Source organism: Hemiscyllium ocellatum, chromosome 18 (genome assembly GCF_020745735.1).
Source record: "Hemiscyllium ocellatum isolate sHemOce1 chromosome 18, sHemOce1.pat.X.cur, whole genome shotgun sequence".
Taxonomy (NCBI): Eukaryota; Metazoa; Chordata; class Chondrichthyes; order Orectolobiformes; family Hemiscylliidae; genus Hemiscyllium; species Hemiscyllium ocellatum.
The window spans coordinates 77,502,784-77,523,949 of NC_083418.1; the positions used below are offsets into that span (position 1 = coordinate 77,502,784).

At 42.7% G+C, this 21,166-nt stretch overlaps 1 protein-coding gene across 7 annotated transcripts in view; it reads right to left on the reverse strand.

The window, feature by feature from the left end:
* nav2a (neuron navigator 2a) overlaps positions 1 to 21,166 on the reverse strand; it is a 590,475-nt gene that overhangs the window by 264,429 nt on the left and 304,880 nt on the right. For all 7 annotated transcript variants that reach the window (XM_060839109.1, XM_060839107.1, XM_060839106.1 and 4 more), the window contains 2 exons: positions 19,075 to 19,183; positions 14,722 to 15,111 (listed from right to left, as the gene is read on the reverse strand). In XM_060839109.1, coding sequence (XP_060695092.1) covers positions 14,722 to 15,111; positions 19,075 to 19,183 — 499 coding nt within the window. The remainder of the gene's footprint in view (positions 1 to 14,721; positions 15,112 to 19,074; positions 19,184 to 21,166) is intronic.

The window sequence follows — 21,166 nt, forward strand, 5'->3', positions numbered from 1 at the left end:
CTCGTGACCAGGTGTATCTACGCTGCGCTCCGTCTGCAGGGGTGCTGAAGACGTCGTGCAGCTTGGCATCTTTTACCGCGTCCCGCTCCACCTCTGCATTTTTTAATTGGCTCATGAGATGTAGGGCTGAAAAAGCTCCCTCTCCAGCATCTGCAGACCTCACTTTTTACTCATGAGATGTAGGGGTCAACATTTATTATTTGTGGGTCTGGGTAGGTTGCTTTTCAGAAGGATTAGTGCAGATGATAGGCTGGATGGGGCTGTTTCACACTGTAAGGATTCTGTGATTCACATTGCTGTGGGTCTGGAGTCACATGTAGAGCAGACCAGGTAAGGGCAGCATTTTTCCTTCCCTGAAGAACATTTGTGAACCAGATGGTTTTTTTTTAAACTGAAAATTGACAGTGATTCCATGGTCACCAGGAGGCTAGCCATTTATTAAAATTCCACAGCTTTCACCATCTGCTATGCTGGGATTCAAACCCACGCCCCATCCCCACAGCATTATCCTGTAGTCCTAGATTACTTGTCCAGTGACAAACTTTACTATAGCAGCATCACCTCCTTTAAGGCAATATCAGGTGGTGAAGTCAGTGTAGGTCAGTGAGCACAGGGTGAATGGGACTTGATGCAAACAACATTGGGAACAATCAACAGTGTGTCAATCGAGTCCAAAAGGGAATTGAACTTGGAGGTGGTGAAGACATGTTTCAGAAGATCAGCTTGAGATCAAATTGGACAGAACATCTTTTCATACCTTTTCTGAAAGAAGGTATCAACAATACAGCATGAAACCAGTGTCTCATTTACATATTAAATAGACTGTATGGTCAAAACCAAAAGTTAAATTGGAATTGACAATGTTTTGTTTCACATAAGAGTGCTATTAACTGAGTCCAACTGAGCCAAACTAACCTGTTATTCTGAGGGACACAATAGAGAGATAAACTGAACAATATCAATACAGGAAAACCGTCTTATAAATACAGGAAACAATACAAAATCTACAGGAAAAAGGTCATACCATGACCTTGGAACAATGTGTTATAAATATAGTGATGCTGCCACGGTGATTGCTTCCTGTATGTGCACAATCTAAACCAATATCTATTTTAAAGAATGACCTATTTATTTCAACAACTGTGGTGGCCTATTGGTACAATTAGTAGTAAGGCAGAGGCCTGGATAATATTCTGGTGAAATAGATTCAAATTCTGTCATAGTAGGCATTAGATTCAATTAATGTCAAAAATTAAAAAGCTAATCTAATGGTGATCAATGTAGTTTAAGGAAAAAACGTTATCAGAGTTTACTTCCACAGAATTAAGCAATCAGTAGTAAATACACATCTATAGCTGTTCGTAAAGCTTTGTCGGGGTCTTATTACATTTTGCAAATGGTTCAACACCCTCTCCAAGGGGGAGACTAACTGTGTGTGAACAGGGTAAGCAAAAGCAAACAATCAAGCTGAAGAATGCCTACTGAGGCATATCGAGTTTAAAGTCAGGACATACGGTTTAGAATGTTTAATGCGAATGTAAACTCAGAGATGGAACATTAAAAAAAGAGAAATGAGAGTAAAAGGGAAGGAATGAAAAAGTAGTAACAAATGTAATTGTTTAAAACATCTTTAACCATAATCTAGTATGAAAGAACGAGACTCCACATTCTTAAAAGTAAATTTTCAGTGATGGCAAGGTTGTTTGGCACTAATTAAGACTCATTTCTCACGCTAAAATGGAGCAATAAATCGGAACAAAGTCACATGTTTTGCATGTTTTATACTGATTCTCTCTCAAAATACCGATGATAAATAAACATGTGAAGAAATACAGCAAATCAGACTACAGTTTTCTGATTTCGACATTTAACTGTGCATGACAGGGAACTAAAGACTGGTGACCCTGATGTTGGTGGTGGGCAAGTTGTTAGAGGGAATCCTGAGAGGCAGGACTTAGATGTATTTGGAAAGACAAGGACTGATTAGGGATAGTCAACATGGCTTTCTTCATGGGAAATCACGTCTCATGAAATTAATTGAGGTTTTTGAAGAGGATTGATATCAGCAGAGTGGTGGACCTGATCTATATAGACTTCAGGGTAAAAACGAGGACTGCAGATGCTGGAAACCAGATTCTAGATTACAGTGATGCTGGAAAAGCACAGCAGCTCATGCAGCATCCGAGAAGCAGGAAAATCGATGTTTCGGGCAAAAGCCCTACATCAGGCTTTTGGCCGAAACGTCGATTTTCCTGCTCCTCAAATGCTACCTGAACTGCTGTGCTTTTCCAGCACCACTCTAATCTATACAGACTTCAGTAAGGCATTCGACAAGATTCCCCACGGGAGACTGATTAGCAAGGTTAGATCTCATGGAATACAAGGAGAACTTGCCATTTGGATACAGAACTTGCTCATAGGTAGAAGACAGAGGGTGGTGGTGGAGGGTTGCCTTTCAGACCAGAGGCCTGTGACCAGTGGTGTGCCACAAGGATTGGTGCTGGGTCCACGACTTTTTGTCATTTATATAAATTATTTGATGTGAACACAAGAGGTACAGTTAGTAAGTTTGCAGATGACACCAAAATTGGAGGTGTAGTGGACAGTGAAGAAAGTTACCTCAGATTACAAGAGGATCTAGATCAGATGAGCTGATGAGTGGCAGATGGAGTTTAATTTAGATAAATACGAGATGCTGCATTTTGGGAAAGCAAATCTTAGCAGGACTTATACACTTAATGGTAAGGTCCTGGGGAGTGTTGCTGGACAAAGAGACCTTGGAGTGCAGATTCATAGCTCCTTGAAAGTAGAGTCGCAGGTAGATAGAATAGTGAAGAAGGCGTTTGGTATGCTTTCCTTTATTGGTCAGAGTATTGAGTATAGGAGTTGGGAGGTCATGTTGCGGCTGTACAGGACATTGGTGAGGCCACTGTTGGAAAATTGCATGCAATTCTGGTCTCCTTCCTATCGGAAAGATGTTGTGAAACTTGAAACGTTTCAGAAAACTTTTACAAGGATGTTGCCAGGGTTGGAGGATTTGAGCTATCGGGACAGGCTGAATAGACTGGGGCTGTTTCCCTGGAGGGTTGGAGGCTGAGGGGTGACCTTATAGATGTTTATAAAATCATGAAAGGCATGGCTAGGGTAAATGGACAAGGTCTTTTCCCTGAGGTGGGGGAGCCCAGAACTAGACAGCATAGGTTTAGGGTGAGAGGGGCAAGATTTAAAAGGGACCTAAGGGTCAACTTTTTCACGCAGAGGTGTTGCATGTATGGAAAGAGCTGCCAGAGGAAGTGGTGGAGGCTAGTATTATTGCACATTTAAAAGGCATCTGGATGGGTGTATGAATAGGAAGGGTTTGGAGGGGTGCTAGCAAGTGGGACTAGATTAGGTTGGTTTATTTGGTCGGTATGGACAAGTTGGACCGAAGGGTCTGTTTCCGTGCTGTACATCTCTATGACTCTCTGAAGGTGCTGTCCAAATAATTGTTCATGACGGTGATGAGCATTGACAAGTTCACGATGATTCTTCCTGCAAAGTCCAGCCCTTATCTTTCGAAGCTAATAAAAACCTCAGTCTTTTCATTGAACGAAGATTCTGGTATTTTCTTACATAATAACTTTTCTTACATAATAGTTAATGGTTCACTAATGCTCTCGAGGGAAGGAAAATGCCATCCTTACCTGGTCTGGCCTACATGTGACTTCAGACCTAAAGCAACGTAGTGATTTTTAACTGCCCTCTGGGCAATTAGGAATGGGCAATACATGCTGCCTAGCCAGCGAAGTCCTCATCCCATGAATAAATAAAGAAAAAAAACAGCAACTGCACTTTGAGGTGAACAAGGCATCTCAGGAATTCAGGTACAGAGTTGAATGAACTTTGTAACCTTTAACTTTAACCTAAAAGAATTTGCCTCCTGAGTCATTATGTGAAAAGACTTTGGTATTTAAAGATGAAATGCTCTCAAACACAGAAATAAAACAAAGAACTGCAGATACTGAAAATAAAAGCAGAGATTGCTGGAGAAACTCAGCAGGTCTGACAGCAATTGCGGAGAGAGAAACAAAGTTAATGTTTTGAGTCGAGTGACCCTTATTCAGAACTGATCAAATGCAACCTTTATTAAAAGTAACCTTTTATCTTCAGATTGCTAAGTGAGAAGTTTAATCATTGTGTTGACATCAGGCTGGATTTTGAACTTCACTTTCCTTATGAGTTCATAAGTTTTTCCTTATGAAGGTTAGTACTGGAGAGTGGCACCTTCATAAATCATTCCCAATTACTTCCATGTACAGCTTAGAAAACGGGCCTGCATCTCTTGCTATAGTCCAAACCACATCTTGGATATGCATTGTTTAAAAATAAAAATGGGTAGATTCAAACCAAAGAGGGACGTTGAAGGGGTGGGGGGAGGTGACAGAGAGAGAGAGAGAGAGAGAGAGAGAAAGACAAAACCTGGGGGAGAAATGTTGTACAATCTCCTCCTCCTTAGCCCTGGAGTGGTTAACACCACACAACTTGCAGTGTTATAAATCCATTGTGCTGAGATCAGCAAAGCACCTGAAGGCCAGGGCCAACATTACAGACAAAAGATCATTAACCTGTAAGTTAACTCTGTTTTTCTCTCTCCACATACACTGCCAAACCTGCTGAGTGTCTGCGTGCATTTTTTGCTTTATTTTACCCTTCTGCTCCATGTAGTCAAAGCTTTTGATGGTTAAATCACTGGGGAAGCCAATAAAAATATGGCCTACATTTTTATATTTAGCTAAAGTTTTCAGGAAATGTTCTACATTTCTAAGCAGTTTGTTAAGGTTGAGAAATCCTCCTGTCAGATTTTGGCACAGCTCTCCTTGCTAATACTTTCATGGTTTTTCGATGAATGTATAACCTAGTGTCACTTGGGGGTCAGTTAGCTCAGCTGGCTGGATGGCAATGCAAAGTGACATCAACAACGCAGGTTCATGTCCTGCACCAATTGTGGACCCTACTTCACAGTGTATCTCCTGAGGCACGGCAACCCTTAGGTTAAACCACCATGAGTCAACTCTCTTAATGGTAATTTTACCTTTCCTAATCCAGTGCTGATCACTTATACTCATGTCTTCTGAATTTAGAATTGACATTGAAATGTAAATTATTATCAGTATTTACAAAGAACTGGAAATTGTTTCCCTGCTTTTGCCTTGAACAGAGGAGCAGCATTGGTGGTACTTCCATAAGAGGTAGGTTTATTATTATTTATTCTTTCACTGCAATGTGGGTGTTACTGACAAGTTGCCCTTTAATGCCCTTGGACTGAATGGCTTTTTTGGACAATTCAGAGCCAGTTAAGAGTCACCATATTGCTGGGGGTCTGGAGTCACACAGAATCATAGAGCTGTACAGAAGGAAACAGATTCTTCGATCCAATTTGTTCATGCTCACTAGGTATCCTAAATTAATCCAGTTCCATTTGCCAACACTTGGCCCATATCCCTCTGAACCCTTCCTATTCATACACCCATCCAGATCTCTTTTAAATGTTGCAATTGTACCAGCCTCGACCACTTCCTCTGGCAGCTCATTCCATAATTGCACCACTCTCTGTGAAAAAGCTGCCCCTTAGGTTCCTTTTAAAGTTTTCCCCTCTCACCGTTAACCTATGCCCTCTAGTTCTGGACTCCTCCAACCCAGGGTAGGTTAATTTCTGGATGACAGATTCTCTTCCCCAAAGGACATTAATGATGAACCAGGCTGGTTTTTTTAAACAACAGATGACAATTTCCAAGTCACTGTCACCAACAATAGCTTTTAATTCCACATTTTTAAAACTTATCTTATTCAGTTTTAAATTAATAAATGCTGATTTTTATTGCTGAGCAAAGTCATGACCTGCATTTGCTGCGCAGAAAATCTAGCCTGATCTCACCAGATTTCAAAGCTCAACCGTTGCACAGTCGGCCAAGTGGAAATCTGTCAGTGCTCAGTAGGAGTGAGAGCAAAATCCATCATTTATCCACTCTCTCATGTCTCCATATTCAGCAAATCGTTCCAAAATGCAAACTGCCAATTTTTAATCCTTGACGTGTTCATTAAACTTCAACACCTTGAGAATCATTTCCCCTCAGTAAATTTTTCCCTTTCTGGAGTGGAATAAGTTTTACAATCACAATATTGCTTGGAAGAGCTGTCTTAAGAGTTGGATATTTTAAGGTACTGTGGGACATCAACATTGTGCAGCCCTTAGTTCTTTCAGAAGTGGAAAGGGTTCAGAAAAGATTTACATGAATGTTACTGAGACTGGAGAGTTTGAGTTATAAGGAGATGCTGAACAGGCTGGGGCCTTTTTCACTGCAGCATAGGAGGTTGAGGGGTGATCTTATAGAGGCTTATAAAATCATGAGGGACATTGATAAGTTTAATAGCAAAGGTTGTTTCCCTAGAGTGGATGAGTTCAAACTAGGAGGCATATTTTTAAGGTGAGGGGAGAAAGATTTAAAAACAACCTGACAGGTAACTTTTCTCACATAAAGGATTGCTTGTCTGTAAAAAGAACTGCCAAAGGCAGTGGTAGTTGCAGGTACAGTTACAAGACGTAGAAGACATTTGGATAGGTACATGAATAGGAAAGGTTTAGACGGATATCGGTCAAACCCAGGCAAGTGAGATTAGTTTAGTTTGGGAAACTTTGCCAGCAAAGCTGATTGAAACTTACAGAATACTGAGAAGCCTGTACAGAGAGGATGTGAAGATGAGATTGCTGAGTACTTGGAAGTGCATGAAAGTGCAAGGATGTCAGTGGAACCGCCAAAGGGTCTGTTTCCATGCTGTATGACTCTATGACTCCAAGTTAGACAGGCAGGAGGCTGGAAGAACACAGCGAGCCAGGCAGCATCAGGAGGTGAGAGTGTGGTGCTGGAAAAGCATAACAGGTTAGGTAGTATCTGAGGAGCAGGAGAATCAATGTTTCTCATTGTAGACGTTCTCTGCCTCCCTCAGACGTACCCTCAAAGTGGACATCCTTTGAAGAGACTTTGCAGTGGAACAAACTTGGAAGACTCTTCAAAGGATGCCCACTTTGAAGACATTCTCTGCCTCCATCAGACGTGCCTCCCTCAGTGAGTCCCTTTCTCACTGCCACAACACTGTGACCTCCTCAGCCCTCCAGCTCTACCACACAATCTGCAGCTCCCCCAACACCCACTCCCAGTCCTGAAGAAGGATTACACCCGAAACATCGACTTCTCCACCTCCTGCTGCTGCCTGGCTTGCTGTGTTCTTCCAGCCTCCTGTTTGTCTATGTTGGATTCTAGCATCTGCAGTTTTTTTTATGACTCCAAGTGCCAGCCTTCTCTCTGCGGGTTGCTATCTGATCTGTAACTCAGATGACTGAAGCCTTCAACAATTAAGTGTAGATAATCCAGTGTGGATCTGAGAGACTGTCATCTCTCAAGTGAATGTGAAATATCAGACAGAAACCTCTGAATAAAAGCATGGGGATTTCTCTCCAGTGACTTGCCAGTATATATCCCTCAACCAACACCATTTAAATACGCATTATTTATAGCAAATGTTTACAGTGTGATGGAACTGAAATTATGTATTGAGAAAGACTCGGACTGTTTGTTAAGTCTCATCTTTTAGAATCTAAATCTTCTAAAAGAAGTTCTAAAAGATAAGAGATTTAACATACAATCTGTGTCTTTTTCAATATCTAATTTCAGTTACATCACACTGTAAACATGTGCTATATGAATTCTGTGTCTTATGATCCTGTCCCACAACCATCTGATGAAGGAGCGACGCTCCGAAAGCTAGTGCTTCCCAATAAACCTGTTGGACTATAATCCAGTGTTGTGTGATTTTTAATATTTTCTCACATCATTACAATGATTATAATTCAAAACAACATCCCCCATGGCCATAAGTTGAGTCATGAGATGATCATGAAAGGCAAATTCATGCAAGTGACTTTCTTCCTTCAAATGGTCAATTAGATTGCTGAAAGCCACAGTTTTTGTGACTGGAACCTGACTGGAAAGTCGTCATAAGACCATCAGATGTACCAGCAGAGTTAGGCTACTCAGCCCATTGAGTCTACTCTGCCATTCGTTTATGACTAATATGTTTCCCAATCCCATTCTTCTGCCTCTTCCGCACAACCCCTGATCCCTTTACCAATTAAGAACATAGTTATCTCTGCTTTAAATACACTCAATAACTTGGCCGCTACAGCCCTCTGCAGCAATGACTTCTATAGATTCACCACCCTCTGGCTGAAGAAATTCCTCTCCATCTCAGTTTTAAAGGGTTGGCCCTTCACTCTGAGATTGTGCCCTTGGGTCGTGGTCTCTCCTACGGGTAGAACATAAGACCATAAGACCAGGAGCAGAAATTAGGCCGTTCAGCCCATCGAGTCTGCTCCATATTCAATCATGGCTGATAAATTTCTCAATCCCATGCTCCTGTTTTCTTACCGTAACCCTTGATCCCCTTTACAATCAATAACTTACCTATCTCCATCGTAAATATACTCAATGACCTGGCCTCCATAGCGTTCTGTGGCAGTGAATTCCATAGATTCCCCACTCTCTGGCTGAAGAGATTTCTACTTATCTCCATTCTAAAATATCTTCCCTTTACTCTAAGGATATGCCCTTGGGTCCTAGTCTCTCCTACCAACAAAAACATCTTCTCTGTCTTGTCCATTCAGTATTCTGTATGTTTTAATTAGATCTCTCCCCTCATCCTTCTAAACTCCATCGAGTATCAACCCAGAGTCCTCAAACATTCCTCATATGTTAAGCTTTTCATTCCTGGGACCATCCTCTGAACGTACTCCAAGGCTTCTTTCTCCTTCCCGAGATGTGGGGCCCAAAACTGTGCACAATACTCCAAATGTGGTCTGACCAGAGCCTTATAGAACCTCAGAAGTACATCCCTGCTTTTATACTCAAGTCCTCTCAAAATAAACGTCAGCGCTGCATTTGCACTCCTAACTACTGACTCAATCTGCAAGTTTACCTTGAGAGAAATCTGGACTAGAACTCCCGAGTCTCTTCGCACTTCAGATTTCTGAATTTTCTCCCCATTTAGAAATTATTCCATTCCTCTATTCTTCCTACCAAAGTGCATGACCTCACACTTTCCCACGTTCCACTCCATCTGCCACTTCTTTGCTCACTCTTCTAACCTGCCCAAACCTTCTGCAGCCTTCCCGCCTCCTCAATGCTACCTGTCCCTCTACCTGTCTTTGTATCATCTTGAAACCTAGCCAGTCAGTTACTTCATCTAGATTGTTCATGTATAAAGTGAAACGTGGTCCCAACACTGAGCCTTGCAGAACACCACTTGTCACCAGCTGCCAAGGACCCTTTTATCCTCACTCTCTGCTTTCTGCCAGACAGCCAAGTCTCTATCTATGCTAGCACCTTGCCTCTGACACCATGGGCCCTTATCTTACTTAGTATCTTTCTGTGCGGCACCTTGTCAAAGGCTTTTTTGAAGTTCAGGTGGATAACATCCATTGGATCTCCTTGGTCTAACCTGCTCATTATTTCCTCAAAGAATTCTAGCAGATTTTTCAGGCATGACTTCCCCTCGATGAAACCATGCTGACATTGCCCTATTTTACTTCCAAGTATTCAGACATCTCATCTTTCACAATGGATTCCAGGATCTGACCCATTATTGAAGTTGGGCTAATTAGTCTGTAATTTTCCATCTTTTGCCTTACTCACTTTTAAAAAAGGGGTGTCATGTTTGCAATTTTCCAGTCCTCTGGGTCCCTTCCTGATTCTAGCAATTCCTGCACTATCTCTTCAGTTATTTCCTGCTGGACAGTTAATCCAGAGACCCAGGGAATGTTCTAGGGATCCAGGTTCAAATCCTGCCACAGCAGTGAGTCAAATGGGGACCATGAATCCATTATTGAATGTTGGAAAAACCCATCTGGTTCACTAAGGTCTTTTAGGGAAGGAAACTGCCATCTTTAGCTGGTCTGGCCTACATGTGACTCCAAACCCACAGCAACGTGGTTGGCTCTCACTTGCCCTCTGAGCTATTAGGGATGGGCAATAAATGCTGGCCTAGCCAGTGACGCCCTCATCCCATGAATGATAAAAAAAATCCAGCCCCCTTGAAATAAGGGCCAACGTTCCATTAGCCTTCCTATTATGTGCTGCAGCTGTGTGCTAGCTTTCTGCATGTTTTGCAGAAATACCCCCAAATCCCTTTGTAGTTTTCTTTGTTTAAATAGTCCTGTACAGAACATATCCTAGTCAGTGGAAAATCAATAACACAACCCCACAGCTTGTCAAAAGTAACCGCCACATTCAAGCTGCTCCAACTGGAATACAATTGTCATTATATTCATTTAACACATTGGAAAGGATGAAAGGCTTGCAACCCAACTCGCTACTCAGGACAGTCGGAAAAATCTCCTCTGTAAGAAGTTAATTTTCAAAAAGAATTAACGTCCATGTATCAGGTTCCAAGCTCAGTGACAAGTGAGGACTGGAACTGACTTTAATAGTTTTCATGGTTTAACAGTAATACTCAGTATCCAATGTCAAGTGCAATGAATAGCCACACAAAGTTTGACATATTGTGCGGCGACTAGAAAAGGCATCAGGAAGACATCACTTAATGGAATGAGCTGGCCTGTGGCAAATGGGATTTACTGGAGAAGCCCCTTGACAGGCAGATCCACAGGCAGGGACACTGTTTTGACATTGACAGTGTTGATGATTAGCATTACTCCCGTGACTGTGTCTTTCAACTTCTCCACTGTGCTGTCCAACTGTTTATTTGACATCCAGACCCTGATGAGCTGCGATTTCCTCCGGTTAAATGCTGGAAAAGCGTTGATTTTTGGCCTTTGCTTCTCTCCTTGCCACTGATTTGTCACCCAGGTCACTGTCACAGTGCACCCTTGTCCTACTCACAACTGAACATCAAATCATGGAGGCTATCCAGCATGGAAACAGACCCTTCAGCCCAATTCGTCCCTGTCAATGGCCTGCATTTAGCCCAAATCCCTTTGAACCTTTAAACCTGGCAATCATGTTCAACTTTTAGGTGTGATTAAAAATGGGACACTGAATGAAGGTACAACTTCAAAAGGAAAGCAAGGCAGAGGGCTACATACTCAGTATAAAGACATTGAGGTTAAAAATGTGTTGCTGGTTAAAGCACAGCAGGTTAGGCAGCATCCAAGGAATCCATTGAGGCTGGTGAATGAACAGAGAGATTCAGGGCATGAGAACTGTACTTCCTTTAATTCCACAAAAATCCAAAAGCCTAAATTGACTTGCAGCTTTTATCATTCTTAACAGTTCCCTGGAAATTATTATTTTCCTGGAGAGTCAAATGGTAGATAGGCCATTCACTATAATGACATCCTACAGCAATCAACAGAAGAAAGGAATGCTTTACTTGCCATCTTGTGGCAACATTGAGTTATGACAAGAAGCTCCCAAACTGAGTCAGCTGAGTGACTCTCCAGGAACAAAGAAATACAAAACACAAGCTATTTGGAATGAAAGCAGAAATTGCTGGAGAAATTCAACAGCTGTGTCGGCATCTACAGAGAGGGAAACAGAGTTGATGTTTCAGGTTCAGTGCCTGAAGAAGTGCCTGCTTTCTCTCCACAGATGCTGCCAAATCTGCTGAGTTTCTCCAGCAATTTCAGGTTTTGTTTGAGTGATGAGCATTGTCATACCAGGCCCCAAGGTCAGCTTCCACTGAACTATTGAAAGGAGAACAGGAGTAGGCCATTCAGCCCTTCAAACCTGTTCTGCCATCCAAGTCAGTTCCCTGTTCCTGCTTTCACACCATACCCTTTGATCCCTTTAGCTCGAAGAACTATATCTAACTCCTTCTTGAAACCATTCAATGTTTTGACCTCAACTGCTTTCTGTAGTACAGAAATCCACAGGGTCCCCACTTTCTGGTGAAGAAATGTCTCTTCAATTCAGTGTCAAGTGGCTTACTCAGTCGCCTAAGACTGTAACCCCTGGCTCTGAACTCCCCCGATCATCAATAACAGCCTTTTTGCATTTACCTTTCCTAATCGGTTAGAATTTTCGAGATTTCTATAAGATCCTCCTCATTCTTCAGAATTCCAGTGAAATATAATTCTGACCAATCCAGTCTCCCTTCATGTGTCAGTCCTGCCTTCTCAGGCCTACTCTGCCTTCCTGAAGAAGGGCTCATGCCCAAAACGTCGACTCTCCCGCTCCTTGGATGATGCCTGACCTGCTGCGCTTTTCCAGCAACACATTTTCAGCTCTGATCTCCAGCATCTGCAGTCCTCACTTTCTCCTTCTCAGGAATCAGCCTGGTAAACCAGTCTAAGTTAGGAAGAGTCCAGCAATCATAGTGGCACGACTGCTTTCGGGTTAAGGGGAGAAAAGTTGACCGACTGCTGTGTCTAAGAAGGATATAGCAATCCATGTGTAAGTGGAAAGACTGAATTGAACTTAGCCTTGATGCCCCGATAGTTCAACAGTCACATCTGCCATCAGCCCATAGGTTACACAACTGTGTCCTCAGGAATCAAAACCGGAAGCCATGCAATATTTTCAAGACATGGAAAAGGTTATATTAAAATCACAGTAACACAGCTTTTATCCAGCTACATTTGTTTTGCATTACTAGGATGATCTGCAGTATGGAGGGACTGTCTTATGAGCAAAAGGGTGAACAGACTGGGCTCTACTCACTGGAGTTTAGAAGACTGAAAGGTAGGTAATCTCATGGAAACGTATCAGGTCCTTAGGAGGCTTGACAAGGTAAATGCTGAGAGGATGGTTCCCCTCATGGGAGAGTCCAGGAGCGTAATCTCAGAATAAAGGAGCACCAGTGTAAGACTGAGACAATGAGGAATTTCTTCTCTCAGTGGAATTACAGTCTTTGGAAATCCTTGCCATGGACATGTTGGGGGGATGGTGGCAGAGTGCTTGTGTATCTCTATCGCTAAGATAGAAAGATGCTTGATCAGAGAGTCATACAGCACGGAACCAGACTCCTCGGTCCAACTAATCCACGGCGACCATGTTCCCAAACAAAACTAGCCCCACCTTTCTGTGTTTGGCCCATATCCCTCCAAACCTTTCCTATTCATGTACCTATCCAAATGTCTCTTAAACATTGTAACTGTACCTGCATCTGCCACTTTTTCCTACAGTTTATTCCACATATAAACCACTCTCTGTGTAAAAATGTTGCCCCTCATGTTCTTTTTAAACCTTTCACCTCTCACTTCAGAAATATGCCCCCTGGTTTTAAAGTCCTCCACCCTAGGGAAAAGATCCTTGTCATTCACCTTATCTATGCTCCTCGTGATTTTATAAACCTCAATAAGGCCACCTTTTTCTACCAATATCATTGTAAAATCCATGCAAACCTTGATATCACCCGAGGAATCAAGGATTACAGGGAAAGGGCAGGGAAATGGATATGAGGAATGTCAAATTCGCCATGATCCTATTGAATGGTGGAGCCAAATGGCCTACTCCTGTTCCTAGATGGTCAGTTACTAGGAAGAAATAACAATAACCAGAATCATTAACCATTGTTAAATACAAAGCTGGACATGTGGGCATGTCTGAGTCTAGTTGCATGGCTTGTGTGTTGATATTGCCCTCTCTCATACTGCAAGTGCTTTTCCCTTTCACCACTCCAGCTCAAAGGCATTGCTTCACACAGTGGCACTGTGCCAATGCGCACTGACCATTCTCTAGTGCCCCGTCAGAGTGTCTCTTCCTTAACTGTTAGTTCAGTTGGCCGGGTGGCTGGTTTGCAATACAAAGTAATGCCAACAGGGTGGGTTCAATTCCCACACAGACTGAGGTTACTGTGAGGGACTCTCCTTCTCACCTTGTTCCCCCCCACCCACACACCCTGAACTGTGGGGTGGCTCAGGTTAAACCACCACCAGTCTTCTCTCTCTAATGCCTTATTGTCTGATAATAATATAATAGCTTCACCTTTTACCTTTCTTCCTCAACTGTGTGTTGTGACAATGAATGGGAACAAGCCATTTGTCTATGGGAGCATCACTAATGCTGTGTATACAACAGAAACAGCCAGCTAGGCATGAAGGGCACCTTGCTGCATTTTGTAGGGGTTCTGCAAACTCAGGCCATCAGTTGCGGGAGTCGGGGGTGGTGAAATCATGAATCCACATTGTAACCTTCACAGCAAATATCTCCAAACAGAAATGAGTGCTTCAAAGGAAATGTCTTTGCACTGTTCAAAGATGAAAAGCTTGTGAAAACTTTGAAAACACTCGGACATGAAGCACAGAAAGAAACTGTGTCCTCAACAATCTGAGTCACCTCATGTAATAATGAACATGGAAACAGTAGGCCATTCAGCCTCTCCAGCCTGTTCCACGATAGCAGTTCCATGCCCCAACTCCATATTCTGGCCTTTGGCCCATATCCCCGAATACGTTTGCTGAAGAAAGAAATCTCTCCCTCGGATTTAGAATTAACAACTGATCCAATATTCACTCCTATTTGTGGAGTTCCAAACCTCTACCAGTCTTTGTATGTGAAAGTGCTTCCTAACATCTCTCCTGAACAGTCTGGCCCTAATTTCCAGACGATGTTCCCAGTTCAAAATCCCCAACCTGTGGAAATAGTTTCTTTTCAACTACTCTGGCTCACTTTGCTCATCACATAATAAAAGACGAGAGGAGAAATATATTGACCATTAAACTCTCCTTACCCACTCGCTATGTCATCGGTGCGTAGATTTTTGCCCAGGACGTCACCATCGCTCATGTATCCAGCTACGTCCATGTTGATGCCCTCCATGTCCATGTCATCCCCACTCTTCTCTGGAAGGTCTGAGTGGCCCACACTGCTGCTGCGTGATGCCAGCTGCCTGCGGAGAGGCGTGGGGTACACATAACGACCGGACTCCGGATGGATGTAACGGCTGGCATTGGACCGAGGAGGGTACCCATTCCCCATCGATGGAGCGTCTCCGGCCTGAAGGCGAGGGCTGGACTGTCCAAGTCGCCATGACAACGGGGCCTGCCTGCCTGTCATGCTGAGTATACTGCGGCCACTGATCTCCGTGGTAACACTGCTGTCAAATGTCGTTTCCAGTGTGCTGAAAGGGAAAGCAACAAAACCCATCAATAAAACCCAACTAGACAAAGCCAACCATTTCCAAGTGGCAAAGGGTATGTAACATAAAGATAGGCAGCAAAATCAGCAGGTCTGACAGCCAGACTGGGTCGTTAAGTATATTCAAGGCTGTGATAGACAGACTTTTAATCAGTAAGGGAATCAAGGGTTCAGGGATAAGGCAGGAGTTTAGTGGCAGAGTAGAATTGATGGGACAGTATAGCCTACTTCTGTTCCTGCTTCTAATGGTTGCTGTTATTCCCATTCAATACAAATTTGAGCTGAAAATGTGTTGATTAGATTTTTTTTTAGATTAGATTTACAGTGTGGAAACAGGCCCTTCGGCCCAACAAGTCCACACCGACCCGCCGAAGCGCAACCCACCCATACCCCTACATTTACCCCTTACCTAACACTACGGGCAATTTAGCTTGGCCAATTCACCTGACCCGCACATCTTTGGACTGTGGGAGGAAACCGGAGCACCCGGAGGAAACTCACGCAGACACGGGGAGAACGTGCAAACTCCACACAGTCAGTCGCCTGAGTCGGGAATTGAACCCGGGTCTACAGGCGCTGTGAGGCAGCAGTGCTAACCACTGTGCCACCGTGTGTTGCTGGAAAAGCGCAGCAGGTCAGGCAGCATCCAAGGAGCAGGAGAGTCGATGTTTCGGGCATGAGCCCTTCTTCAGGAGGGCTGAAGAAGGGCTCATGCCTGAAACGTCGATTCTCCTGCTCCTTGGATGCTGCCTGACCTGCTGCGCTTTTCCAGCAACACATTTTCAGCTCTGATCTCCAGCATCTGCAGACCTCACTTTCTCCCAATACAAATTTGAGCAAAGAGTAAAGAACAGTACAGCACAAGAACAGACCCTCCGGCCCACCAAGCCTGCGCCAACACTTTTCACCTTTCTAAACTAAAATCCTTTCACCTCTACTCTATCCCCCTATTCTCTGCCTATTCCTGTATCTGTCAAGATGCCTCTTAAACATTGTTACTGTATCTGCTTTCACCAACTTCTCTGGCAGTACACTCCAGGCACTTACCGCTCTCTGAGTAAAAACAAACCTGCCTCTCACATCTCCATTAAACTTAATCCTTTTACCTTAAAAGTATGCCCCCTAGTAATTGACATTTCTTCCCAGGGAAAAAGACTCTGAATATCCATTCTATCTGCACCTCTCATAATTTTGCAACCTTCTATCAAACCCTTCAACATTCAAGCACAAAAATACTGAGTTTGTCCGATTTCTCCTCACAGCCAATACCCTCCTAACCATGTAACATCATGATAAATCATTTCTGTACCCTCTCCAAAACCTCCACATCCTGCTGGTAGTGTGGAAATCGGAACAGTATACAATATTCCAAATGTGGCCTAACTAAAGTTCTATACAGCTACAACATGACTTGCCAATTTTTACACTATATACCACGACTAATGAAGGCAAGCTTGCCATACCCCTTCTTGACCACTTTATACACTTGTGTTGTCACTGTAGGGAACAGTGGACCGTATGTCTAGACCCCTCTGTGTGTTGACACTTCTAAGAGTTCTGCCATTTACTATATATTTCCCACTTGCATTAAATCTTCCAAAATGCCTCGCCTTGCAATCGTCCAGATTAAATTCCAGCTGCAATTTCTTTGCCTAAGTCTCCAGCCTATCTCGATCTTGCTGTATCCTCTGGCAATCCTCCTCACTGTCCACAGCTCACTCAATTTTTGTGTCGTCCACAAGCTTACTAATCAGGCCACCTACATTCTCCTCCAATCCTTTATAAACATTACAAACAACAGGGGTCACAAGCACTGCTCCCTGCCGAACACCACTGATCACAGAGCTCCAGTCAGCAAAACACCCTTCCACCATTACTTTTTGTCTTCTATGATAAAACCAGTTCTATATCCACCTTACCAGCTCACCACCAATCCCTTGTGCCATGTGGGACCTTGTCAAAGGCCAATGCAAACGTCCATATAGACAACACCTACTGCCCTTCCCTCATCAATCATCTTTGTCACATCCTCTAAAAAGGTAACCAAGTTTGTGAGATACGACCTACCCTGCCTCTCACCAGTGTTTCCATACTTTTCCAAATTACAAGATCCTGTCAATGTCAGGGGTCAAACTTTGCTAATCTGTTCCTAATAATCTGTGCTCAACAACAGTATAAATTTTGCAAGAGAGCCATTAAAATGTTCACAAGCAAGAAGAACACAGTTTTAGATTATACAGCAGCTGCATTTAGGAACATGTAACACACAGTCCAGAGCATACTGTTCATAATGAAGCTCAATTATTCAGGCTGAAACAGGCATTGTCTGAACTGAACTGCATTCAACTGGCCAGATATCTGACAATTATTTCCAGTTTATAACCATGATGAATCTCAAAGGTGACCATCAAGATATAGAAAGTAGCAGCAAGAATGGGCCACTTGGTCCACTGAGCCTGTTCCAACATTTAGTATGATCATGGCTGATCAACCAACTCAATCCCCTGTTCCTGCTTTCGCCCTCATACCCTTTGATTTCTTTAGCTCTAAAAACTATACCTAACTCCTCTTAAAATCATTCTGTATTTTGTCCTCAACTACTTTCTATTGCACAGAATTCCACAAGCTCACCACACTATGGGTCATTCCAAAAAACATTTAAAAAACATTGAATATAATTAAGAGAGAAGAATCAGACCACCACAGAAATCCAAAATATGGAATTTTAACAGGATTTCCCGAAACACTGAGTTGGTCATTTGTGGGATAAGAAAGGGTGTTTACATTTCAGACTGATGACCTCGCCACAAAAACCTTTACAGGACGTATGCTCCTTCATAAAGCAAAGCATTTTATTTTTAAAAAATAATGCAACTGAGCATTTTTTAATCTGATTGGGCTGTTAAAATAAAAATGTTCCTAGTTATTTTTGTCCAGCTGTTATGGTCATATTACTGACCTTGACTTGAGTGAACATCCTCAAGTAATACGACAAATATTCAAACCCAAGTCATGGCTTCGATTATAACTCAATCACATTTGAGATTCTACACTGGAAGAATTAGTGGTAGTATCTGTGTAGGAGAAAGTGAGGTCAGCAGATGCTGGAGATCAGAGCTGAAAATGTGTTGCTGGAAAAGTGCAGCAGGTCAGGCAGCATCCAAGGAACAGGAGATTCGACGTTTCGGGCATAAGCCCTTCTTCAGGAATTCCTGCGCTTTTCCAGCAACACATTTTCAGTAGTATCTGTGTAGTCAGGACATGAGACAATTCCCAGCTTAATCAGTGGTGGTACACTTGCCTTGGATGTGGCATGTTGTGGGTTAAAGTCAGCCTTTTGAATCAGAAATGAACTCAAGGATCCTTCAATCAACACCCTGAAAACAGATGGAATGACCATTCCTCTCTCCAGTCCCTAGGACCTTGCCTAGCACAAAGTGATTGTGTTTCTATAATAGTGGAGACTACATTTTAAAATCAATCATTGCTGTCAGAAGATGTGGGACATTCTGGGAGTTCAAAAGGTGATATGTATGTGCTAGATCCTTTTTCCTAATCCACTTTGATTTAACTGTCTCTAGTATTAGGGTAACCTTTCAAATTGATGCACCTTTTACAAAAATAAGGAATGCTTCTTCGTTAAATTGCAAATGCTAAAATGATTCACATCAGCTGCTTATATTTTATTTGAAACCTGCATTAACGATTTCGTCTCGCTGTGCTTTTAACCTCATGAAGCGTTCTCAGCAAGTGTAACCTTTCAGTTATGTTCCTGACTGAACAGTGCTTTTGATCAGTGCTGTGTAACACTCCAACAATGTACTGCTGTTGCATTGAAGTTCACAGCTGGAGCACTCAATGCCCTGCCAACTTTCTCTACTTCAGCATCATCAGAAGCCAAGAAAGGAAACAAGAAAACTCTGCAATGAGATGAAATTATTCTTACCTGTGTGTGATCTGAGTCCCCCGTAAACTCGACATAGTCTCCTCCAGGTTCTGTCGGAGGTCAGCAATGTTCTTCACGGTGCGTAGCCTTCGAGTCTCCGGGTCCTCCCCTACAGCCACAGAAATGTCTATGAAAGTTAGTGCTTCAGGGCAGTCACAGTCACTGAGTACAATTCTGGCCACCCTACTATGGGAAGGATGTTTTAAAATGGAATGGTTGCAAAATATATTTACAAGGATATCACTGAAACTGGGAAGTTTGGGTTATAAGGAGAGGTTGGATAGGCTGGGGTGTAAGAAGTTTATAAATGTTTATAGAGATTTATAAATTCATGAGGGGTATAAATAAGGTGACTATCCAAGGTCTTTTCCCCAGGGTAGGGATGTCTAAAACTAGAAGGCACAGGTTTAAGGCGAGAGAGGAAAGATTTAAAAGAGACCTGAGGGGCAATCTTTTTGCACCGAAGGTGGCGAGTTTGTGAGATTCCTCTGTGAATAGATACAATTAAAACATTTAAAAAGACATTTGGACAGTACATGGATAGGAAAGGTTTAGAGGGACATGGGCCAAATGCAGAAAACCTGGTTGGCATGGATGAGTTGGGCCAAAAGTCTGCTTCTGTGCTATGATTCTTGCCTGTCTGAGTGAAATTTACTCTAGATTCCTTTAGATTAAGTAACCTGGTGGCTCAGTGGTTCACAGTGTCAGGGACCCAGGCTCAGTTCCAGCCTTGGGGGAACAGTCTGTGTGGAGTTTGCATGTTCTCTTCTTGTCTGCGTGAGTTTCCAACACAGTCCAACTTGGTGCAGATGAGGTGGAATGGCCATGCTAAATTGTCCCAGAGGTCCAGGGAGATGCAGGCTAGGTGGGTTAGCCTGGGAAATGTGGGGTTACAGGGAGAGAGTTGGCCTGGGTGGGCTACTCTTCAGCGAGGCAATTCAGACTTGATGGGCCAAATGGCCTCTTACTGCATGGCAGAGATTCTATGATTCCATTTTCATGCTGGAAAGGCATGTGCCACAAACTGTCATTCACTGATAAGTCAAATCATAAATAAAAACAATTCAGCTACAAATAATTAAGACTAGAATATTTTTCGACAGAACTTCATTCAGAACCTTACATTTCTTTCTGACATTTTAATGTGAATACAGTTGGTTCTGCTAAACAAACGTTTCTTCAACAACAATTGGCTGCAATGCAATTGAAGGATTCTGACCATTATTTGTAGAACACAAATTTTCCTCACCTGTATTGACTATAACATGATTCTGGCCCCATTAGTTTAAATGGGCGTCTATTGCGCGATTTTCTTATAACACGAGATTGCATGGGAATGGACCTATCGCATGATATCAGAACAGACTACATAAATGGTATTTGGAATAACCCTCAAATGCTGTCCTTTTTTGTTGCTAGGAAAGTCAACTGATATTTTAAATAGTCTCTTATCAACTTGTTCAGATGCACTCTGGAGTGGACGAGACTTGAACCCAGACCTGTTGTAATTTGCACTCATCGTTCAGAAGCTTCAGTAGAGACACAGCAATTTTTAGTCACAGGCTGATATCCCTGAGCTGCAACATTGTAATTACTTTACTCTGACTGCACTATCAGGCCACTGACTCAAAGCTTTTGTCCTTCCAAGGAATGGAGAACGGGGCAATTATCAATGACCAAATCACCCAGGCCCATCCTGTTGGTTTTCATTGCTTCAAACTCCCATTCTACATCTTCCAACCACAGCAAAAGGAAATCTCTTTGAGCATTTCTGCAGCAACTCCAATTGTTACTTGTTTTTTTAACATTTATTTTAAAATGACATTCAGTTTGGTGATATTCCGAGCAATGTTCTACGATTGGCAGCACAGTGTTCACCTGTCTTCTTAAATGGACATTTATGTTGAAAATGCTTTTGCATATAGCTGACAAACAGAGGAGTGTTGCCTGTGACAATACTATGGCATTCCGAGGTGCACTTAGGTCTGTTTCTTTTTGTGAAGAAGGTTGAGACAGGGGGATCCAGCAATCTGTTCCAAAGGCAACAAAGTAAACACCTTTTGAGGCCTTGGGTTTTTTAAAAAATTGGATC